The 25,785-nt window shown below is 39.9% G+C and overlaps 1 protein-coding gene across 4 annotated transcripts in view; it reads left to right on the forward strand.

The window, feature by feature from the left end:
- Positions 1 to 25,785, forward strand: part of PDGFD (platelet derived growth factor D) — a 144,269-nt gene that overhangs the window by 108,303 nt on the left and 10,181 nt on the right. For all 4 annotated transcript variants that reach the window (XM_069014746.1, XM_069014758.1, XM_069014754.1 and 1 more), the window contains 3 exons: positions 2,599 to 2,658; positions 7,948 to 8,149; positions 20,921 to 21,135. In XM_069014746.1, coding sequence (XP_068870847.1) covers positions 2,599 to 2,658; positions 7,948 to 8,149; positions 20,921 to 21,135 — 477 coding nt within the window. The remainder of the gene's footprint in view (positions 1 to 2,598; positions 2,659 to 7,947; positions 8,150 to 20,920; positions 21,136 to 25,785) is intronic.

Here is a 25,785-nt window from a genome sequence, read left to right on the forward strand (position 1 = left end):
TGTTTTTTTAAATGTTTTAACTAAAAGTTCTAATATGTTTTTAAGTAATGAAGAAACAACAGCCAAAGAACAGCCAAAGCAATCATAGACAAATTCACATGAACGAGGTAGTATGAATTGAATAGATAGCACTGAAAATAAATTTGTCCTTCAGCCTCTGCTAGGGGCAATGGTGAGAAAGTAGGAGAGGGTTTTGTAATGATGAGAACCACTTTGATATTATTATTTGAAATAGCTGCAAGCAGAAGCCGTAGATAATAATAATTTCCAAACTGTAGAGGTTGAAAGCACCAAGGAGCCAAGAATGACTGCAGCTGCCTTGAGTGGTAGTGGAACAAAGCCATAGAGTTGTGAATAGTTTATGCAGATTGAATATAATCAGAGTCGAAATGTGCAGTCATCAGGTTTGAGATCCAAGAAGCAGGTGGTACACGTGTTTATATCAGGATTTTGGAGGGGTTTCCTGGCATGAACCAACTCAAAGAATCACAGACTAAAGAAACAGTTTTGATATCCATGTTTAGATAAAACAAGTGGACCATCCCTTTGAACACAAGACTACAATCTTCTCAAAACATTCAGTGAAGCAAATTGTTTCTGTTTTAAAATAATGCTTTAGAACTCAGTGCCACTTTTTTTCCTGGAAGTGCTAAATAGAAGCTAATGACAGAGAGGAAATTATTTCCAAGTTTTGCAACTGGCAGCCTTTACCAGAGGATTCATGAGCTTTTCAAATACATTTTTATTTAATTTAAATTGTGGCTTGTCAAGAACTGGGCAACCAAATGTGTAGACAGTGTGGCCAAGGTAGGCATATTCAGAATTATGTATGACCTGATCATGGCATTTGCAGATTCCTTTACTGTTTTTAAGAAAAAAATCTGCATTCAAAATGTCACCAGTGTTTTGCTTCTGTATTCTTAGCAGAAAATGACCACATAATTATTAACATTTTAATTGCCCTGCAGCTTCAGTGGTCTCTTAGTGATGGGGTTTCTTAATTTCTGCTAATCTTAAATACTGAAAAAGAAGAAACAGTAACAGTATTGAATAAACAATCTTGTGACTTTTGAGGCATTTAAATATTTTTCTATAGCAAATGAAAATCATTAAAAAGCCAAGTATATTGATTCTTGATCTGAAAGCAGCTCTGTTCCTTCTTGACTAAAGAAAAATTTTATTGGTGAATTAGCAGATTATGAGATCAGTTTTCTGTTTTCCATTCCTAAGAAATGATTTAATATATGCATATATGTATGGTCCAATCCAGGATCAAGTCTAGGAAGCATCAGCTGTGCAGTTTCCCTTCCATTTCCCCTTTCTCTTGCCAGCTTAAAAAAAAGCTTATCAGGTACTGAGTCACTGTGAAATTGTGAGCCCAGGCATTGATCCATCTTCCTTAAACTTTTTCATTATAAGTTCTATTATTAGAAATTAAAATCTCGGTATGCTGTCACTTCAGTCCACTTTCCTTACCTGCATATTCATTCTGATCATTAGCTATTCACTGCATGTGTGTGTTTAATAACCATTCTGTAATGCTGCCTTTTTTTTCCATTTTTCACAGTTTAGTTCTTCCAGTTGAAAATGAGTGAAGCTGCCAAAAGATTAAAGAAATGGGTTCTTCTTTATTTAAGTAGTGGTTGCTCATCACTGGTCAGACAAGTGGATTGGGATTTAGGTGACCACATGTCAGCTACAGTTTTGACATCTGTATCTAAGCTCATCCTCCCAAGTTCCCTTTATAGAGATAATGGAGACAAAAAATGCATTTTTAGGGTGCACTGTCATCCCAAGTTAAGCTTCTAAAACAGATCAGATGATTTGCACCCTGGAAATGCCAGGTTTAGTTGACTGTAAATGGAAACAAGACAAACTAGCTTAAATGATGGCTTTGTAGATGTCCAAAGATAGATGATATGAATCCCATCCCTGTGCTCAAATTAATAATAAATGCCCAGAGATTCTGTGCAATGACACTGTTAATGGGAATGTACAGTGGCTGTGCTTTTTGATGTGAAGGACACAGTGCAGTGATGATCATGTACTGTTCAGCACAAGCACCAAAAGCAGTACAGTCATGTTAGGACTACTTTTCAAATGGATTAGATTACCCTGCTTTTCACCTTGACTAAGTAGTACCAGGGTATTAGCATGTTCACATTCTTTCCAACAGATCAGTTTGGCAACTGCATTAATAATCTGACTGTTGAAATACAGAGATGGTGTTTAATATTTATATTGGCAGATGAATGTAGTATCCTTGACCAGATTAGGTCCTGCTATGCAAAGCAGCATATATCAGATTGGTATTATTATTGTTGTCGGTGCTGTTGAATAATAACAATAATATTAACAACAATAATAATATTCACCCATTCTTGTTCAAGCAAGCTCACAAGGAGTTTATAAACATTGAAAAGGGAGGAACCTGAATGGAAGTAGCTTTATTTAGGAGTGACTCATGGCAAGGGACTTCTGCCTTAAAAGGGGTTAGAAAAAGTAACAGATGTTGAATGCTGAAACATTTTTTAGAGTCTGTAGTTAATTTAGGATATTGCTGTAATGGTGATTTTTCCTGTGTGTTTTTCCCCTTAGGATGATTTCCAGCATGCAGCCTCAGAAACCAACTGGGAGTCAGTCACAAGCTCCATCTCAGTAAGTAATTTCTCACTGTTTTGCCCATGGATGGATTGGTAGGGTGGCTTGAATCCAACCAAATAAAATGGCATTTGCACAGAGAAACCTCTTTCACCTTTGAAAGAGGATGAATAAAATGTTTATCCAACTCATACTGGAATCAAACTATGTTTTTAGGGATTAAAGATTCAGGATATGCCATTAGCTGTTGTAAACACACGAGACAGCCATTGGGAACCATTTCTTGCTTTCAAACTCATCCTGCCAGTATGAAAATACAAGATACAAACTTAAAAATTTTAATCATAGAGTGTCTTTACCTACATGGAAGACTATACATAAAACAGGCTGGCAGGAAAATGTGCCTAGCCTTTCATTGTCAATACTGAGAAATTCTTTTTAAGTGTTTCCAATAAAATATTATATATGAAGTCAGATATAGTTACTCCGTATTCAGCAGTGAATTGCAGCTTGGGAGAAAAATTAAGGGGAAAAAAAAAAAAAGAGTAATCCAGTATGAAATTTTATTTTTCTCTTCATTACATTTGATTTGTCTCATTGGCAAAAATTGTGTCTTCTCTTTTCATTTCCCAGTGCTGGGGAATGGCATAGTAGCATGAGAATTCATAATATGGGCAGTCTTCTTCTATGTGCTTTGCTGTGTGCTCTGCACCATGTCACAGCTCTTGTTAACTCCTCTTAAAACACATGAGACTGGGGATAAGTGCTTAAAGCAGACTTGACACCAGTGTCTGGAGCATTCATGGAAGAGAGCTTAGTGATAGCACCTTTGCTACAGTAGCTACCAGGAGTATCTGGTGAAGGAGCAATAAATAAAATATGGGTAAATTCTACTGATCAGGGTTCAATCAAGGCAGCAAGTAGAGAGAAAATTCTGTGCTGCCAAAATTAGAAGATATTAAGCCGATCGCACTTGTGTTTACTTTTGAATTTGCAAATGGCACTTGCCTTTCATGATACAATTCACTGATTGCCTGGAACCAACTGTGCTGAAAGTCTTGAGGAGTGATGTTAGCAGGGCTGAGATCTACTGGATGTGCCAAGAAGGAGATGCTAGAGCAGTTTCACTAAAAGATATGAATTCATTTTTCATTCTAATATGGGCTTGGGGGAAAAAAAATCAATGTGATGGAATATTTTGTTTAAAAATATGGTAGGCTGATGTTTGAAAAAGTAAGCCTAGGGCTCCCTCATCAGGTAACTATGTAAATCAGACTAAGCATATGGTAAACGCCATGTTAGTTAACATCCTTAACATCATAAAATGCACAATATACCAAACAATAACCCAGTGTCCTTTTCATATTGAAAAATTAAGTTCATCTTTTGCATCCTTTTTTTTTTCTGAAAATTTGTTTTTAATGTGTTCATTACAGCTAAGGAAGTTCAATACAAATATTACAGGTATCAAGCTGATGCCCAAGGTCACCTGGGAACCTACAGCTAAACCAGAAGCAGAACCTCAGTTTCATTGGTTTTCCCATGCCATTCCCTATCTAATAAAATAGACTTTCTCCAGCACATTGCACGTTGCACCCACAAGTCCTTTTTATCCTCAGAGAAAATAAGGTTGGGAGATTGAGCAATTTTTCACAAAGGCACCAAGGAGAATGTCTGAGGACATCCAAGTTCTTCAGGAGAGAAAGATTCAGGGATTCTGTTAAGGTTTTGAGAGGCAGAAGGACAAACTCAGACCTGTCAGTGTTGGACAAGATGACATACAATTCTGCTGATGCTCATGGCAGGTCTAAGTTTCTTCTCTCAAACCCACAAGTAACCCAAAGACTCATTTTAGGATCTAGACACATTACAACTCTCAGAATGAAAATTTTAGAGTGAGAAAATTCTTTCTTCCATGTCTAAGGTCATATTATAGAGTTATATTTTGTTTTGGTTTTTTTGTTTGGGTTTTTTCTCAGAAAGTTAAAATAAATGCTTCTTTCCTTAACCCATCGTGGCAAACCCAGAAAAAAAAAAAGGAAACAAAATCCACTCCTTATAAGGTTAGTTTCCATTATATGTAAAGTAATTTTATGAACAACAAAAAAACTGTGATGCACATTGAATTGCCTGTCAAGCTCACAATAGAGATAGGAAAGTGAAAAGAATGAGCGAACAGAAATTAAGGGCAAGAGCACATACCAAAAAAAGATACCTTTGTGTTCCAGTAATTGAAAAATTTATTCAGTGCTTTCAAGAAATGCAGAGGAGGTACATTATATGGAAAATCTTTGCTCTTCATTACTTCTTACATTTCACTCTTCCTCTTGCCCCCTCTTTGGATGTGATCTCAGAAGTCAGATTACGACGAGCACAAACTCTCCTAAAGCCAGCGCCTCATTCTTGGCAGGACAAAAGAGAGGCAGTTGGGTTGGCGGCTTTAAAGTTGCTTTTGGGCCTGTCACATGATGTTGCTGCCAGGAGGCTATCTGAGCTGTTGAAATAATTCCTCTTGATTTGGCTGTCACTGAGAAAAAGTTAAGCTTTCTTCAGTGTTTGAACAAGGCTGCACAAATCTCTTGAGTAGGAGCTTTTATATGAAAAGAAAATGGGGAATCCCAGCTGCCTGTATGAGTGAGAAATGCCCTGCATATTCACAGCCTGACCTCCACTTCTGTAATGAAATGTACAGTTGAACATATGGAATTAAAAACTCCTGCTTTGAGTAAGCCACACACCTGTGGCCTGATTTTTATGCTCCTGTTTCTTCAGCATCCTTGCCCTCAGTCACTTTTGAAAGGCAGTCAGGATCTGATCTTTCCCTGCTGATTGTCATGAGCTCCACCAAGCTCTCCTCAGTAATAAAGTAGCATTTGGGTGCCTTTTCCTTTTGTAACCTCTGTGCCTGTGTTAGCACACTGCATGATGCTGGCTGCACCATTGCTTTAGATAACAATGCTGTGTTCACTTTGCTGGTGTGAGCTCTTCCACTCTTGGGACTTCCATCTCTCTGACAATCTCTATTCCAAGCCACTTGAAGTCAGGAGAGAGGCTTTGAGGTATGCCTTCCTTTTTAAGGGGTCATGAATTTTTACAGGGCTCTGCACTGTGTCTTAGCACTGCACTGGAGAGGCACTGCAGTCACAAGTGGGCCCTCTGAAACTTCTTAGGGCTGGTGGTGGTAAGCAGTAAAGCACAGCTATGCTTTCTTGACTGCACTATGTGTTTGCTGTTTCTTCTCTTTCTGAATTTTAATAATTTGGACTGTCCATATTTTCAGCAAACATATGCAGGAAAATGTCAAAGATTGTTACTTATGTGTTATAGCTTACCATTAGAGACAAGTGTTTAATTTTAAAAGATATATATGCTGTAAAACTATTATAATAGGAATTGAAGGGCACAATCCTGCAAACGAGTGAGTGAATTTACTCACATGAGTTGACCCTTCCATTACAACCCAACTGAGTGAAGTTAATCACAAAGATTAATAGTTAACATATGCATTTACTTGGGAGATGAGGCAAAACAAATATTTTGGGAAGCCATTAATTTTAACTGGCATATTTCTGCTGCATTACTTCAGAGCTGAGTTTTAATGAAAGAATTTAGGTTTCTAGGGGTTTCTCCCCAATGTTTTAACTTACAAGACCAAACAATTCTTGTGCTATACTATGCCTGTTGTTGGACAAAATCATGTATTTTGATTGTGGTCCTTCAGATAGTAAGAGATCTGCATTAATAGTTTTTCTTATACATATTTTACATTGTATTTGCATACTATTCGGCCTTGTGCTTGGACAAGCGAAAAAGTGATATCAAGATAGTGAATACTGTGATTCTAAATAAAGAATCTTAAAAATGTTTCAAGTCCTCTCCAATAAAACTGAAATTGCTGCAGTCATTCTTTCAAAGTCAAATTGTGCCAGAAGTTCGGTGGGAACACTCAGACCATGGTATTTGATCCTTACTGGTGGAAAATAAATATTCCGTTTGGTATTATGATATAATTGTGAGCATATTACTATGTTGGTCATCCAAATATTCATTGTTACATTGCTGAGATCATAGAATTATAGAATGGCTTGTGTTAGAAGGTTCCTTAGAGATCACCTAGTTTCAAACCCCCTATAGTGGGCAGGGATGCCTTTCATTAGACCAGGCTGCTCACAGCCCCCTCCAACCTGACTGTGAACACTGTCAGGGATGGGGCATCCACAGCCTTTCTCAGCAACCTGTTCCAGTGTCTCACCACCCTCACAGTAAAGAATTTCTTCCTCAAATCTAATCCAGACCTACCTTCTTTCATTTTAAATCCGTTCCACCCTGTTTCTATCACTACATGCCCTTGTAAAAAGTTTCTCTCCATCTTTCTTGTAGGCTCCCTTCAGACATTGGAAGACCACAGTTAGGTCACCCTGATGCCTTTTCTTCTCTAGGCTGAACAATTCCAATTATCTCAGTCTTTTCTCCAGCCCTCTAATCATCTTGGTGTCCCTCCTCTGGACTCACTCCAACAGGTCCATGTCCTCGCTGTGCAGGGGACCCCAGAGCTGGATGCTCTGATCCCCATGGGGTCTCAGCAGAGCAGAGCAGAGGGGCAGAATCCCCTCCCTTGCCCTGCTGCCCACACTGCTTTGGATGTAGCCCATGACACCACTGGCTTTCCTGGCTGCAAGCACATTGCCAGCTCATATCCAGCCTCTCACCCACCAGCACCCCCAAGATCCAAATATCATGTTTTTTTCTGTTTGCTTAACAAGTTGTATATTTGGTAAAAGAGGCCAATTCAGTGTCAATTCATCAGTGGTTTGTAATACATTTAATTTTGGGGAATAAAGGGCCATTTTTTCAAGTCTCTAACCATGCCAAATTTGTTGTCCAAATTGACCAGAGAAAGACAGTCCTGTGAACTTCTTGCATTTGTCTTTCTGTGCTGTGGTTTCTGATCTGCCTCTTGTGAAATAATCAGCAGAGCTGACATCTCCATTTCTGTGGCCCTGGCCATCAGAGGGCTCTCAAAAGACATTTTCATTACATCTTTGTATACGTGCAAACCCATCATTCCCTTTGAGGAGTGCATGTAATACTGACAGTCCCCCAGTGGCAGTGCTTTTGCTCCCTGCATCTCCTGGGATTTGCTTGGGAATTTCTTGGTATCTCTTCTCCTTACAAAAAGAAAACACAAAAAAAGGTAAAAGAAAGCCCTGGCCCAAAGACTTGCAAAGATGGCCTGAAATAACCATTTCACTCAATAATGACACAAGTTTCTCAATAACTGTTTTCAGTTGTTTAAAGTGGTGCTGTAATTTATTCCAAGTACACTGAGATGTATGTCACTCTTAGGGGGTATCCTATCCCTCTCCATCAGTGACTGACCCTACGCTCACGGCAGAAGCACTGGATCAGACCATTGCTGCATTTGACACAGTGGAGGATCTGCTCAAACACTTTAACCCAGACTCCTGGCAAGAAGATCTTGAGAATCTGTACACCGACAGTGGGCACCATTATCGAGGCAGGAGCTACCATGACAGGAAGTCCAAAGGTAGGAAAAGACACTGTATGCATACTTTGGGGTAAGACCAGGATATTCCTTCACTCCTCATAGAAAAGTCAGGTATTACATTCTGGTGCTCATGTTTCTGTTGGAGTCACAGGGCAAGGTACCACCTATTAAAACCATGGATGTGTTGTTTAATCCTTAATCAATTTCTAGGTAGGATCTCACTTGAGAAATCAGACTGAAAACTGCCCTTTTTTAGGATAAATTCACAAGTATAAGCACAGGTCCACATGAAAAGACAGATGGTTCTCAGCTTTACCCTCTTAAGCATTGCTGTGTGTGTAAAGTGTGGGGCTCCTAATTACCTGTGTTATCATCCTTCTTTAAATACCCTGTTTAGGGACTGTTCTCTGTTGAGTGAGGAATAATCACTTTTATCACATTGTGCTTAGGGAAGCATCTGGTGCAGACACCTGTATGTGCAGCTGGTTTTTTTAGGATGTGAATATCTCACTGTTTTTCATTATGTTGGCAGGGAACATTATTATGGTTTAACATCTTCGTCTGTAATTGAGCAAAGCACACATTTCTGGGTTATGTTTCTTGTTTCCTTCTGTTAGTTCAAATCATCCACCAAATGGTAAAGCAAAGGGGCGTTTAGCTGGCAGTACAAAGCCATATTGATAAAGAAACACAGTTGTGCTCTAGGGTAACCATGCGCTGAAGGGTCTGATGAAATTGCCCTTCATGTTCAATATAGATGTAGGAGGTCTTTTAGGATTCTCCAGGATGACAGTCGCTGTAATTTTCACAGAAGAGCTGAAGTGAAGAATTTTATTTGATTTCTCTTGTTGTCATCGATTTTCAAGCTGTGTATTCACATGCATTCTTCTTTATAACTTTAAAATTATACTTCCCAGATCACAGTTCCAATTCTGTGCAATTTACCATTTATTTCCCCCACTTATTTATTTATATCCTCCCATACATTAAGCATGTGCTAAGGAGGGAGAGAGAATTGTAGTTCCATGTTTGTAACTTACTTATTATTAAATTATGAGGCTATGCTCTTAAAAGGGATATATAGACTGCATCTGTATTCAGGCAAACTGTGTCAGGAAGTGTTCCCAGGCCCTGAAATACAATCACCATGTTGCTAAATTGTCAGCCTGTTTAACCCAGGTCATTGCTGGGTGTGAACCAGAATCTGGCAGAGGCCGCCTGCCATTCATGTACCCACCTTGACTTGGAGAGTAAGAGGTGAATGGTAGGAATGTGGGCTATCACATGGGTGTTGTCCTTTGAGCACAAGAATAACCTCAGGCACATACAGTGTATTAGTAGACATAGTACTGGTGTACAATTTCCAAGACAGGTTGGCTTTCTTTGTTTCTGGGCTCAGCGCTTCAAAGGAACCTGCGACAAAGCCCTGAGCTCCCATCCAGCAAAGAGTGAACCCCTTTACTTTGCTCCCTTTTGGCACATCAAAAATTTAAGGCAACCACAACAGCCCTTGTTGGGGAAAAACTTCACCTCAGTGACTTTCAAGAGTGGTTTGATCTCTGGGGGGGGGGGGGGGGGGGGCCTGCAGAACATGATCTCTGTGTCCTTTATTCATCCAGGCTGGATTTGGCACCAATAGATATGTATTAAAAAGAAATAAAGGGCCTGTTCTGTTGTCGTGGGTTAGCATAGCTGCGGAAGTGATTTTCTTGCAAAGAGGTGCTCACAGCTTCCTCTATGACCTAACAGAACCTATCAACTGGCTAGTTTGAATGTTGACAATTTTTTAAGCCACTTAGGATTTTGACTGCCTCTGTGGTCCACATTTAAGAATGGACAAACCCCGGGAAGCTCTCTCCTGCTTCCTGCCTTGGGACAGGTAACTGGGCTGGGCCCTGCTCGGCCTGGTCTGGGATGGGACACAGCCCTACTAGAGCTGTGTGGCCCTGTTCCACCCGTGACCCCCCCCCCCCCGCGGCCCCCCCAGTTCTGTTACGTGCAGACGGCTCGGCCCGGCTTTCTTCCCTCTCTCCAGTGCGGCTGAAGATTCAGCAGGAGCTGCCCGCTGCCCAGCAAAGATCATGTGAGCAATAACGATGAGTGAAATTCCAGCTGCAAGGCCTGGGTGAGATTAACCCTTTTAGTGCTGTAAGTTTCCTCCAGAATAGATGAAGCCTGCAGACATTAAGTAAAGAAGGAAGAGCTGAAATCCTGAGGGAGGAGAAAGAGGAGATGCTTAAAAGCTGAAATTCTGTTGTAAAGCTATAGTGGTGATAGACTATGATATATTAGAATACCCGTTGTAATTTCATGGATGCATGGGGGGTGGAGAGTTCAAACTGTACTTGTGAACAAAAGTACCTGTGCTGGAATAAGCAAATGCTGAAGCAGCTGTAATTTGATGAGAAGTTTGAACAGGGAGAGATAGAAGTGATGAGGACTCTTGCTCCAATCGGAAGGAGAAGACCTCTGTTCCTAGAGATGCTCCCAGAGATTGTCTTAGAGATGAAGATGATGAGGACCCTTTTTCTCCCAGGGAAGGGGGAGGGCCTCTATTCCTAGAGATGAAGATGCTCCCAGAGATGGGTGAAGAGAATCTTTGTTTCTGAACAGCTCAACCTTAAAATGGTACCCCAGTAGCTCAAAATTGGACCCTTGAAAGCAGTTGTGGGGAAAGCTGTAAGTCAGGGGAAGGGACTCTGACATGCAAGCAGAGAACCAACCCGGGCGGCTGGCTCGCTGTGATACTGAGCCATGAGAGAACTTCTTGTGGAGATGTCTCCATAGCATGAGCAAGAGAGACTCCTCTCCCTAAATGAACTGAACAAGGTTATTATGGAAGTGGTAAACAGACTGACCATCTCAAGGGTTGTCTTTTTACATTGTCAGTGGGAGAAGGAAGAAAGGTGGGGGGAGAAGAAGTGTTCTGAAGGTATAGTCTGATTTTTTTTCCCTTTCTTTTAGATCTGTTAATCAACTTCTTTATATTTTTTTAAGTTTTGTGCCTGCTTTGCTTTCTCCTAATTCTTATCTCACAGAAAGTAAATAAGTAAGTAATGAGTATTTTGGACCGAAACCACTACATCTGTTTAAAATAGAAGCTGATTACAAACCGGGATCCTGTACTGGTTCTGCTCTCCAGATTTCATTTCATTCTCAGATCATATTTGGCCTAGTAGCCCATATTATTTAAATAACCACATAAATATAAAATAGCATTTGATGCTTTATTGATGCTAATTAGGCAGGCTACAGGCATCAGTCTGATCTGGTAGTGCTCAGAAAATTCAGATGCATCAAATTTTCTCCCTTTATTATAAATGTAATTCAGCTTCTTGCTATGCAAGAAGCTAAACGTTTTTCCAGTTACGATTTTATTACTTGATTTATTTTAATAGGATTTTTGGTGGTGGTGGTTTGGTTACAGGAAAAAGAAGAAAAGTTTTATAACAGTTTTCCTTTTGTCTTCAAACTAAAGGCCAAATTCTCTGAGTGTTACCAGCTCTCTAGGCTAAAGTACCTCACCACAGTGAAATCTTTTTAAAATTTCAGTTAAGAATTTTTATTTAGTCATAAACTTCTGACAAGATTAAAGGCTTGTTCTTGGATGATGTGAGGAGTAGGGAATAGCTTTAACAAATCCTTAAATTAGAAATGCTTGGTGGCTTTTAAACACAGACAGTGTGGATCTCTGAGGAATGTTTATAGGCACTGGGATAACCTTGCAGCAAAGAGAGCAATAGATTATATCATAATTTATTTCAGATACCTATCTGTTTCTGCTTCCAGCTTGGGGTTTATTTTTTTATCCTAAGTTAGAACAGCCCTGAGGCAGGTAAGAACAATTTGATGTAATCTCTGCCTATCTTTCATAGCATTTTGAGATCATGCCATATAAATGGTATAAATTAATCACTAATAATTTCGCTCCTATACAGCCTTCTGCCCTTACAAAACTCTGGCTCAAAATTGAGCTAAAGAGGCTCAAGTATTGCTGAATACTAGTTCTGATAACAGGAATAGGTGATAAATGATATTTAAATGGTATGTTTTCTTAATTTTCCAATTAATAATCTACAAATATCAAGGTCAGGCAAAGAAGAAGACAGTATTTTATCGTAGCTGAAACTCACAGAATCAGGGAATAGATGAAGTGGGAAGACACCTCAAGAACTTATATGCTCCTGCCCAAGGCAGGATCATCAATAGAAGGTTGACCATGTCAAGTCAGGTTTTTAATATCTCCAAGAATGAAGGCGCTCAATCTCTCTGAAACCACTTTCTAAACAAAAGAAAACAAAAAAAGTAATTTTCAACATTTGAATAGTTTTTCCTATGTTAAAATTTGAGTCCAGAACCTTTTATTCTTTCAAAGTAGACTCTGGCTCCATCTTTGCTTCCTCACATCAGTGCGGCATTGATGGACCGAAGGAAACTGTATGAGGCTCAACAAGGCCAAGTGCAGAGTCCTGAACTTGGGGTCACAGCAACCCCAGGCAGCGCCACAGGCTTGGGGAAGAGTGGCTGGGAAAGACCTGTGGGTGCTGGTCGACAGCAGCTGAACATAATCCAGCTGTGCCCAGGTGGCCAAGAAGGCCAATGGCATCCTAGCCTGGATCAGCAGTGGTGTGGCCAGCAGGACCAGGGCAGTGACCGTCCCCCTGTACTCGGCACTGCTGAGGCCACACCTCCAATCCTGTGCTCAGTTCTGGGCCCCTCACTGCCAGAAAGACATTGAGGGGCTGGAGCGTGTCCAGAGAAGGGCAACGGAGCTGGGGAAGGGTCTGGAGCACAAGTGCTGTGAGGAGCAGCTGAGGGAGCTGGGGGTGTTTAGCCTGGAAAAAGGAGGCTCAGGGGGGACTTTATTGCTCTCTACACCTTCTTGAAAGGAGGGTGTAGCATGGTGGAGGTCAGTCTCTTTTCCCAGGCTACAAGTGACAGGACAAGAGGAAACGGCCTCAAGTTGTACCAGGGGAGGCTTAGATTGTGTATTAGGGAAAAGAATTTCGCAGAAAGAGTGGTCAGGCATTGGAATAGACTGCCCAGCAAAAGTGGTGGTCGCCATCCCAGGAAATTTTCAAAAGGTGTGTGGATGTGACATATGGGGATATGGTTTAGAGGTGATTTGGTAGTGCTGGTTTTGTGGTTGTATTTTTGATGTTGGAGGTCTTTTCCAGCCCTAAGGATTCTATGATTTTATGTATTTGCACACGTTAATAAATACATAGACAGATCAATCCCTTCCTGCATATCTCTTGCAAGTACCTGAAAGTTGAAGAGTATGTGGATTAAATCTATAGTTATGATAACTCCATTCAGTCTACAAAATCTGATCTCACATCTCTACAATACTGATGCGATTCTATTAAGTGCATTTCTTTCTATTGAAATCAAAATTGCATTTCTATTGAAATTTCTATTGCATTTCTCACTATTGAAGTGAGATATTGGCATGAGATGTCTCACTAATAACCACATGAAGTTTGAAATTTAATTCTATATATGTTCAGCAAGGTTTGCTGTTAACCACTCCAGTGAAAGCTGACTGTAAAATCGCAGTGCAACCTGGACTGGCAGAACAGGACAGGAAAGGAAGGGGAAGATGCACGTTCAGATTTTCACAATCCTTAAATGAGGGCCCATGTATAAGCTATAAACTGTGGTGTACACCTACATGAAAATATGATAGACGTTTCAAATAACCTCTGCAGTTGTAAATATACTTATAAAGGTTTGCTACCAATTGCTGCATTTTGGAAACTCTGAAAGTATGAATATTCAGCCTTATGTTCATCCTTGGCTCTTAGAAAAAAAGCAGGTCATATCAAAGTATATACTTTAAAATAATTCCTTTTGCATTGATGTAATATATTGCTGACCTCAGTGTCACAGTAATTTGGTTATTACAAATATTAAGCATCTCCAAAAAGATATCACTGGCTATTGGGTTATTTAATACTGCTCATAGAAAGAACACAGGTAAAGAAGTAAACATCCATGCTTCCAATTATGTTGAACTTCTCCACAAATAGGTTTCTGTTCTTTTAGAGAGTCATAAGGAGAGTTCAGACATGTTTCAAGTGAGCATCTTCGTCCTAGTTAAATTTCTGAAAGCATGAATTTATCTGGTTAATAATGTTAGAAGAGCTTCTAAGAGATACTGTTGTAAACAGTTCCAACCATCAATTAAACATGATTTAACTTTTCCCACATGCTTGTTTGCATTTATGTTTTGCTGTTGTCTCTGATTTTTTACCTCCCACTGAATAAGGGGTTTTAATTAAAAACAGACCTCTGCCTGTGAAATGGTTTGTGTACAAATGAAGAACGGAAGGAAAAAGAACAAGTTCACTGTTTCTCATCATAGAAGTAAATCCAAATGTGATGGGGCTGGTACCCAAAGAAGGGGATTGTCTTTAGAAAGGAATTGGGTGTTCTGTTTTGTTTTCCCATAAATAAACTTAGGAGGCAGGAACACATGTAGATAGATACATTCTGGTAATTAACAAGACTACCCCTGCCTCTGAGCTCATTTTCTTTTTTGGAAATAGTATGCAAGAAGCCTTTGGCTATCAGAGGAAATTAATCAGGTGGGACAATCTTGCAATAGCATCTGTCTGCAGTGACAGCTTTACAAGTTAAATAAATAAACTCTTGCTGGCATAACCACACTGCTCTCTGGAAGGGGAGTAGTGAGCTCAGACCAGTGGTCTTCATGGAATGTTTCTGCTGTTCATTGCCAAATGGGTTCCCAAGATCAGGCAAGTTTCACCATGTCCTTAACAATAGTCTCTAATTGTCATTACATACAATGGTCTAGCAAGAAGTTAAAATTTTAATGTAATTTCTCAGAGGCTTGCAAGCAGTGGTCAATAAATTACTGTGAACGTCCAAGCAGTCTTCCTTGAAAGATTCTGGGATGGCTGCCAGCAAGTTTCAGTGCACCAGACAGGGCGTGCAGGCATCACAAATGCTGAATGCTCACTCATTCATGGCAAATTTGAATATTCCAAGTACATGGAATACCTTCTTAAACAACTGATAATTTAAAGTATTCCCTGTGCTTAAAACCCAGAATATTTCTCCCACCATTCTTCAGTTAGGAACTCAGTTGTCTGTTGCATGCAAACTGCACACACATTCATTCACTTTACAATCTAATTCCAATCTACATTCATACCTTCCCCCTCTGTGACAAATTAGATTTTCCCTCGTGTGTTATGCAATGTAATTGTTGGTCACTGCAGTGAAAGATTTTCTTATTAAACCCTTTTTTAAAATGCACATAGCATGTTATTTATCACTGGAATAACCTGCTCTTTTCCATTGATTTCAGTGAAGCTGTGTCCAATAGTTTTGCCTGCTTTTGCTACTTGACCGGTACCACAGCTGATAATCGGTTTGCCAGTCCATAATAGACCTATATATTTTCCACTTTGTTCCATGAAAACAACTATAATCCCACTGAAATTCTGATCTTTCGTTCCTCTAAAATAATAGTTGCTGTATTGAGGAGGTTTGTCTCGGTGCTGTGATTCTTCAGTAAATGCAAATTGCAAGATCTTCTTAGCTCTCATGAGAAGGATTTAGATAGCTCTCCAAGTTTCCAGGTATATTCAACAAATTGCTTATTGTGATATCATTAAGCCTGTGCAGTAGAACAGTAAAAACCATCAGCCATATGTGTTGAAGTCTAAAAGCCACCGGATTTGGTCAAAATTTGGTATGGAGAAGAATTTTTTCATCAGTGTCAGCACATTTAGATGATTTAACCAGTAGAAGATGCAACTGGAAAATAATGTTTCATGTGTTATTATCATATAATTGGATAAAGGATATCATTATGTTGGTAATCCCAATATTCGTTGTTACGTTGTTGTTGAGATCACAGAATCATAGAATTGTCTGGATTGGAAGGGACCTTAGAGATCATCTAGTTCCAATGCCCTGCCACAGAGACACCTTGCACCAGACCAGGTTGTTCTAGGTTGTTCATCCAATCTAGAACACTTCCAGGGATGGGGTATCCACAACCTCTCTGGACAACCTTTTCCAGTGTCTCACCAGTCTCACAGTAAAGAATTTCCCCCTAAAACTTAATCTAAACTTACCTTTTTTCAGTATGAAGCAATATCCCCTTGTCCTATCACTACTTGCCCTTGTAAAAAAGTTCCTCTCCAGCTTTTTTGTGAATTTTCCAACTCAAGTTCAGCCACACCATAGCTTCAGTAAGCTATGGCACTGCTCTGAATGTCTTTGATGGCTTCTGCAGTACCTCTAGTCTACCTGAAGATCTTTAGCAGTATTCATCCCAGCGTTACTCTGTGGGGAACACAAGTAATAGCCAGCTTCCAGTTGTACTTGGAAGTGCTGACCATTTTCCTCAAGTCTCTCCGATATTCCAGTTGTCTGTTGAATTTGTAGTCCACCTATTCCATTATATCTCAGCAGTTTGGCTGCAAGGATACTATGGATCACTGTCAAAAATCAGCAAATGCCTCTGCTGCTTTCACCTCATCCAGCAAGACAGTTGTCTCATCATAGCAAACTCTGAGGTTGGTTTTGTTAAATCTGTTCTGGATGTTCCCAGTCATCCCCTTGTCAATTATGTGCCTGGGCATTGCTTCCAAGTTGGATTTACCCCTTGATTTTATCATGGGCTAAGGTTAGGCTGACCAGTCTGCAGCTGCCCAAATCCTCCTTGCCTTGCTTGTAGATGGCCTTGACATGTGGTGTAGGAATACCATGGCAAGGTGGCTACCATCTCTTACACCTTAGCTCCGCTCTGTGACTGATGCATGAAAAAGTGTAAAATGTTCAGATAGTGTTAGGACCATGTGTGAGTTTGGAACACATGAAGTGTTAAAAGCGACCCTAACAGACCACCTGTCTTTTTAAAATTAATCAGTTACCAGCAGCAAAGATTTTCTCCTCAATCTTTAAGGCCTCCCTTTTTCTGAATAAAACATGGCATTAGTTGCAGTCTCTTGATTTCAGTGCCTACCTCTGATTAAGATCACAGAATCACAGAATATTTTGATCAATGCTTCAAGGTAAACACTTGCCATCGAGCTATGTGAAATGAGGATGGTTTTAAGCAGAGGATTTCAGGGAAAGAAGGGATAAACATTGGACCCCAGGTATCCAGCTTAGTGCTCCACTGCATCTCTTTTATGTCTGCTTTACCTTTAAGCTGAGTCTCTGATGCAGACATTCTGTAATAATACTTGGGAATTATTTGCATCCAGTCTAAAGAACCTTTTAGTTCTAGTTTTAAATTAAGGACTCCAGTGGTTTCAGTCCTTGATAAGTAAAGCAGCTGGATTTCACACCAATCACACCAAGGCTCGGTTACATTTAAGTCACAGCAGTGAAGTGATGCATGAAACTGACTGTACTGTAAAATCTCATTGTTATATGGATGAGGAAATGGACTAGCTCCAGACAGTAAAACAATCCAAAGACAGGGAAAAATGCATATTGAAGCTTTCAGCAGAGGATTGTTCAGAATAAAATGTGTTCTTTTGTTAGGAGGCAATAAACCGTGATCTAGAGTTTAGGATTTAATTAGGCAGTGGGAACTGTTCTTGTGTGTCAGTGTGGTGCTAGCAGAGTACAGTGTACGTTGTTCACAGCATACACTGGGTGCTCACCTTATCCCAACAAGCACTGCAGTTCTGCAGAGTAAAAGAGTGTAGGTGTTCTCCTCCAAAGGAATTTTAATGGAGGATGACTTGTGTACCTCTTAAATATATTTATTTAGGCTTTTCTTCTCTGCTTGAAGTTACTTATTTTAATTTTTCAGCATCACTAAAATAAGACCTTTTTGCTATTGTACTAGTCCATTTCAACCTGGACTCCGATACTTTGATACCCTGACATACACAAAATGGAGAGAATTCACATCTTAACTGATAACCCTGGGATTTGGCAGTTCTAAAAAACTGATAGTAAGTCAAGATCAGAATTCCTTGAGTATGATATCAAGAATTCATGCAATTTTCCATTGGAAAATCTTCTATAGGTATTTCAAATATAGTTTGGCATAGAAAAAAAGTACACTAAATAAAATGTATTCTGCTACTAGTTGATTTCAGAATTCTTGAAGAATGTATTCAGAGAAAGTTTTGAGTCCTCATTATAAATGGTTTATTTCTTCATACTGCATAGAGAAAGAAAATCATGCTAATTATCTTGTTATCCCCTCCTATGCTTCAAGCAAATCAGCAGCTCTCAACAGCCCTGACTCAGCTACAGCCTAAGAGACCCTGCAAAGAGACTTTGGAAGGTCATCAAAACTGTGCATTTGAAGGCAGTGAGCAAAGCCTTCCCCCCAGTGAAAGCCTTCTGCAAGGTCAACCCTTGCTGTTTGAATTGAGTAGTTAAGTACTGAGACCAGAATGAGTAACATTGTGATGGATATAGTCTGCTCTCTGCAGGAAAGCTCCCCCACCCGGGTCCTTTCCTTGCTAGTGCTTTCCCTCTCTTCAAGAACCCTTGCAAAGACTCATTTCTGTGGTGATAACACAGCAGTGCCAATAGGTATCAGCTCCATGCAGGAAGAAGGAGTGTTGAGCCTGAGGGGAAATGTCATCTGTGATAGAGCAAATTTTGTTCAGTCCCCCAACTATCTTCTGGACACAGATGTCAGTTCATGTGAGCTGTGTCTGGACCCTCTTTACTGACCAGTTTTTTACTGGAAGCCTTGTTTCCTGTGTTACCTCAGCTGAATTAAGTCTGAATTAAGCCTTTGCGCATTTTATTTTAATCAGTAAACGCCATCACAGTCCATAGCCAGTTTGTCCTGATAGCAGCCTGCTCATATCAGTATCCATTCCCCTCGATTGCTGCAGTGTCAGAGTGTGGATGATCCAGGCTTTCCCCTCAAGAAATCTCATTAATGATGAAGGCAGGAAATTTTCAGCCCTCTTCTTCCTTTAGTAGATTTTTCCTTCACATCAGTCAGCTGAAATGAATACAAGCCAGATAGTGCTTTGCTTTACCAGTTAGAAAAGCTGACGCCAAAGGTCCTGATGAGAAGGTTTAGAGGAGTGGGAAACACTTCCCTGTGGAAGGAATTAGCCTGAAAGCCTGCAGTGAGAAGAGCTGGCTTTGAAGAATGACAGTGGAGAAGAAAGTATCATCTGTTAAAACAAAGAAATCAATATACCCTGGACTTTGTCAGTCCTGGCTAAGGACATTCGCAGTGTATTTTTCTCTCAGTGCATGAGTATACCACCAGCCCCATTGATTTTGTGCTTATAGCAGGAGGATGATCTATACCTCTTTTGGAGAGGTGCTAGCTCTCTGGAGAGAACCACTGAGATTTCATGGGGGAATGTATCATAATTGCTATAAAATAGCAATTTATCTGCTAAATTCCCATTGACTGAGATAAACCTTGCCAGGAAAGTGGATCTGCTACCATTTTCTATAATAGCACCTCTAAAATTTATGCACCCTTGCCACTTGCATATCAGCCTTGTGAATATCTCCAGGTCAGAATGTAAAGGGTGTATGATACTTAAAAATCACAGCTTTTTCCACAATTAACTTTGTCATATTGACAAGGTCTGAGTCACAGAAAGCATGAAGTGTCTTTGTTGTAAGTTTTCACATATTTGTATTAAAGCACAAGTGTAAGTGTTCTCAGAACCAGAGGTTATGTTGATCTGTTAAACAAGCCCTTAAAATCTGATATGTTCACAAACACTAGACTGTTACCTCAGTTCTCATTTGAGCCATCCCTGTTTTCCTATTGATACTTCTGTTAGCAAATACTGTTTGGAGTTGAACTCAACACAAGTTCACGTCCCCAATCCTGAATGAATTACTGAGCTTTTGAACACCTGGTTGGTAGACAGAATCCTAAGGAAAGAAAATAACAGAAAAGGAAGGAGAAAGAAATCAAAAAACCTCTATAGAAATAGAACTCATTAAATTCGTTACTTTTGTCTGTGTTACAATTGTGGAAATAAAAGTGGGTTTTTGTTTTGTTTTAGCTTTACAAGCTAAAGCTAGAAACGGCACTTAAACTCACATTTGATAGTCTATAAGTTATTTTTATGGCTGGCTTTATTAGTTGTTTACATGACACATCTCAGATACTAGGCATTTAAACATCAACCAATTACTGGCATTCAATAAACCTATTAATTTTAATTGTATTTATTTGTATGCCTGTTGTAGTAACTTTTACCAGATGAAATTAATATTGCTTAGATTGGTTTCTCCATCTAAAAGTGAGTTATCTAAATTCTATTTATAAACAATACAGACAGGCAACTTGAGGAAGAAAGTCATGCAGCCTGTCCTAAGTGATCTTGCGAGGAAGGGATGAATCACTCCCCAGAAATGTTTCTCTGCTGACCACAGGAAGGGCCTTGTTTTTGCTGAAAATAACAAAATAGATATTAGCATCTAAGTAAGCCAGGTATAAACCGAGGAGGGAAGAGGGTAGCAGAGGTGAAATCTCTTGCCCAAGGATCCAACAGATGAGTGACAAAGCAAATAAAATGACCAGCCTTCAGCTTTGAGGCCAATATTTTACTGCAAACCTTCCCTTCACCTTTATAGTAAGTGCAATCTCTGCTATGGCAGTCAGTGGGAGAAGGATGACAGCCTGGATGGCCACCTGTAATGATTTAAAATTGGTCGGTTTATGTTTATTTGTTCAGAAATCACTGCTATAGTTCACATATTTTTCAATCAGCACCCTATCACTCTGTGTTATTGACTGCCTGGGGAGCAGTATAAACCAGAGGAATGTCCCGCTCAAACCTCACTAATGAAACTTCTTTTGCATTGCAGTTGACCTGGACAGGTTGAATGATGATGTGAAGCGTTACAGCTGCACTCCAAGGAACTACTCTGTCAATTTAAGGGAGGAGCTGAAGCTGACAAATGTAGTTTTTTTCCCCCGCTGCCTCCTTGTCCAGCGCTGTGGCGGAAACTGCGGCTGTGGGACTCCGAACTGGAAATCCTGCACCTGCGTGTCAGGGAAAACAGTGAAAAAATATCATGAGGTATTTTAATTTGTTCTTTGTTACTTCTTTTGGGTATGTATTGCTTCCACGGATTCTGAAGTCTTTTCTTGGAGCTGCGTGTGCTGCTTGTTAATTGGCTATGTGTGTGAGAAAGGGGTGTAGGCAGCTATTTGTGGGTAAGTTAATTTAGGAGAAATTGGACAGAACTTTTGCCACCTCTGAGTGGATGCCACCACAGCATCCTAGTGAGCTTTGTCGCAAGAATGAGCCTTATGTTGGACTGATTTTTTCCCAGTGAAGGACAAATACAGAGTAAATGTATATACCACTGGAAATACTCTTTTTGGAACATGTGTTTCTTGAGCTATTTGACTTCACTTCCTCTTGCTTTAAACTTATGCTCACACTTGGAAATTACAATTAAGTCTCTTGTAAACTCTCTTCCCTTTCAGATTTATTACTTACAGGAGGCAGCTGAATCATTCAGCTTTAGCTTTTTTCCCACTCAGGAATTTTTTAGGAAGGCAAACTTTTTGCATAGGAACAATGCCCATTATTTTAATCCATTCAGAACACATTTAGGGAGGAAAAGCACAAGGAAAGAGCATTTTATGTTCTTGCCTCTAATGCAGTCTTTTCAGATCAAGACATGAGCCGTGTCCCCTAAAGTGAGCATATCTAGGGAAGTTACTTGGTAGTTGCCTTTCAGTTGTCAGAAGGTAGGGTAGCTGCATGCCATGCCACCTTATTTCTGACACATATCTCTCATAAGAGCCTGATTTACCATTTGGCTTAAGTCCCAAGTGAAAATGAACTTTATGGACTTTAAACCTGGATGCGATGTGGGCTCATAAAATTAAGGTATTGTCTTGGGAGACCCTGGGGCTGCAATAGCAGAGGGTTGGTGAAGGTCAGAACTTGCCCACACTGTGAGCAATGTGGTTACTCTTTTCAAAGGTAAGAGATACTTTCTCACACATAACTGCAGAATACAGCATACTCCACGTGCTAGGACTAGAGAATAATATTTTCTCTAATTTTAAACAAGATGCAGGGGATGACCCTAGTAATGACCCTAATTACAGAGCAGAAAGCCTTATCTCAGTGCTAGAAAAGTTAATTGGAAAAAATATTAATAGGTATAAAGTACCTAGATGACTGTGAGCTGATAAAATTAACTCAGAATGCCTTATATATGAATAAATATTTATACAGCACCACAACATTGTACAAGAATGCTAAAAGGACTGGCACCTCCTGCAGAGAGCAAACAGTCAGCCAGACAAGATCAGACATGGATTAGAAGCTGGTTAAGAGATAAAGAGCAACGAGGTGGAAGAGATGAGCAATTTTCTAAATGGGAAAGGGCTTTTTGAGGGTGCTCCCAGTACACAGATTGTTATTTCATGTGTTCAGTCTGGGTGGATGTGCACAGGGAGGTGGCAAAAATGTCAGGTGGCACAGGAGATAACATACTTGAACAGCAGAGAAGGCTGTGAGGAATTTCAGAAGGCCTTTGTAACTGCTTATAAATGCAGGTTAGAAGAGCAGCAATCATTAGGATGAGTGGTCTCAACTATTTATTCATGTAACACTGGATGTGTGAGGGGAGGAGGGAGAAATGAGGGGTGGAAATTGGGCTAAAGGTTAAGTAGTGAATCACTGTGAAGAGCTTCAGGAAAACAGTTGTTCAGTGCAGTGATAAGAAAAAGATAAGTGACAGTCTTCTGCAGGAATGGAGATGAAGGGGTAATAACACAGCAAATATTATGGTCTGGATAAATTGGTGGGGGACTTATCCTGGGTTTTGACCATTGGTACTTAAAAGGACAAAGGCAGGACTAGAAAAGATAAATAGAAGCAGCAAATATACATCATGAGAGATGTAGGGGAAGATATAGATCAAAAATATTTGTAAGGAAAGTGGCTCAAAAGTTTTGGATAATTTCATTTAGAAAAAAAAAATGGTAGTAAGAGAGGACACAGTGAAAGGTAGAAAATAATGAATAGTAGCTAAAGGAAAATTAGGTCTTCCTAAATGATATTTGCCTTAAGAAAATAACAAGAGGGAGACTGGAAGGGAACTAATTTAAAATTATAAAAATGAATTGTTTTTTTCCACACTAAATCTGTGTGGAATTTCAACACTTAAATATGAGTTGTGCATAATTCAGAAGATTTCTGAAAGAACTCAGTAAAATATAAACTAAGGAATCCTGACTTACACCTGTGTCAGAATTTAAGTCAACTGTTGACAGCAGCTAGAAAGAAAAGTGCTGATTATGAGTATGTTATCAAGCACTTACTTTTTTCAAGTGTTTGGAAACAGGTAGTGCTGGGACACCAGAATATCAAACTAGCCAGGTATTGCTCAGCACCAGGATGTCATGACTTACAATTGCCCCAAATTAATCACTAAATTCAGGAAATTCAGCATTCACACTTATACATCACTGCTAATTTATTTTCCTACTCATTTCTTCTCTGAGAACCATCTGAATTCTGAATTCAAGACAGTGTTTCAGCTTTAACATTAAATGGCCTTTGTAAGTTTAAATTTAAATTTCATCCCTTAGGGATGAATAAACAGCTCACTGAGTAGATATTTAGCCAAGTATCTCCCATTAACATGAGTGGAAGTCATGCAGATAAATTCACATATAACATACTAAAGATGTATCCATTAATTTTAGTCCAAAATGTTTTCCACTTTATTATTATTAGCCACGCACAGTTAATCAGTTTTATTCTTATTCTCCTTTGACACTTTAATTTTACTTAAATACCAGGTAGAAAAGGCACTGAGCAGAGGCTCTCCACATGCCAGTTTTAGAACCATGGAGCCAGTTTGCTCTCTTAAAAGCCAATTTGAAACCTACTAACCTTAGCCAAAGAGCCTTTAGTTGCATAACGAAGGATGGAGCTTCACACTTTATGAAATCCCCAGCACCATTAATTTGGTTAAAAAGCTCTGCCTTCTCCTGCAGGAGGACAGAGGCCAGATTCAACCACAAGTCCCAGTTAACTTGATTTACAGAAGATACCAGAAGGAAATATTAAGTAGTGGAGCAAAGAAGGTGTTTGAAGTAACTGCAACTGAGTCCAGCAGACCCCAGACCCCTTCTCTTGCCAGACTGATTTTGCCTAACCTCTATCCTGGAGCTTCATCTACTGAGCTCCTGAACCTGCAAGAGCTTTGTGTCTTGCACATGGATATGCGTGTCCTCAAAAGTAAAAATGTCTCTGGAGATCACTTAAAAGTTCCCTGGCATTTCTGAGCTACTGAGTATTTCTGGGTGAGAAAGACAGGCAGGCAAATTTTCCAAAAGCAATAGGCTCCTTTTTGGCTTGGTAGCAATTGCTGCTGCATGTTGGTAGCTGTGGGGACCTTAAAGTCCAGGGTGTTTCTTGAAAGAGAGGCTTATAGTCCAGAGAGATTTCAAGGTTATCTTCTCCGTGTGCTCTTAATGCTTTTTAGTTCCCTCTTAGTTCCTGTTCAAAGCCTCCCACTGTAATCACTGAGCGCTCCCTCCTAGCCTAGCCTCTCAGGACTAATAGCTATCATGTGGAGCCTGTAATTTTCCCAAGCTGAGACTGCTGCTCCAGTTCCCTGAATGGAATGTACAGCTCTTTTCTATCATGTCCAACTATAAGAAGTGATGCAACAGCAGGGAAAATGCGAACATGAGAATGCCACAGAAAGGGGTAGCTTTTTCTTTATTGCCCTGGGAGATGTTAATCATGAGCTCTCTGGTCTTCTTTATGGCCTGGAAGTTTGCCATGACTTTACCAAAATACTCAGCAGTTTTTAGAAATGAATGGGGTCATAACTTGGGTAAACAGTTTTATTGGTGGGTTTTTTGTTTTGTTTTTTTTTTCTTGCAGGAGTCTTGTGATGCTCTGTGGTTTTCTGTGGCTTCTGGGTTTCCTTTAGAGCAGAGCAAATACTCTGGACAAATACTCATGACTTACCACATAGTGTCACAAACCCTTCAAACCAAACAGGCCACGTCGTGGCAGTGTCTGAGAACGTCTCTCAGGCATAGTCTGCCGTAGGTGATACAAATGCTCAGCCCTACTGCTGTCTGACTTTCTAAAGGGGACCTGAAATAAAAGTGTGTTTCCCACTGCAGTTAATTTCCTTAAAAATGCCTGGAGCTGTTCATTAAAGAGGCACAGGCTCTAAACCTGGAGATTACTCAGCACAGAGAAGGTGTGGGGGAACTCAGGCCAGGACTCAGTTCAGCTGTGGCTCTGGCTGTGCTATCCAGCCAGCATGCACATACCTCAGAGAAACAAGAAATCGGTTTTCCCATCTCATTGCTGTAACTGATGAGATGTGAAATGAGTTTCTGTGGGGAATAAGTGCTCTTAAGGTAGCAACCAGAATTTGTCAGAATGTGTAAACCTCCACAAATGCAGTGCTGAGCTGCACGGCTAAAGGGCATATAAGAAAAAAGAAAAAAAATCAGCTATCAAGCTGATTGCATCTTTTACCTACTTATTTGTCTCTCCTGTAAAGACTGATGTGTTTTTCACTGTCTATAAGGTGCTTCTTCCCCACCCCCCATCCCACCCCTTTTTGAAACATTATGCCTCCATTCAAGTTTGATGTTGACTGGAGCTTGTCTGATGCCTTCACAGGACATACATTCAGTTAATTCTCAGAGGCAAAGTTTTGATTAGTGT

This window comes from Aphelocoma coerulescens, chromosome 1 (assembly GCF_041296385.1).
Source record: "Aphelocoma coerulescens isolate FSJ_1873_10779 chromosome 1, UR_Acoe_1.0, whole genome shotgun sequence".
In the NCBI taxonomy this organism is placed as follows: domain Eukaryota; kingdom Metazoa; phylum Chordata; class Aves; order Passeriformes; family Corvidae; genus Aphelocoma; species Aphelocoma coerulescens.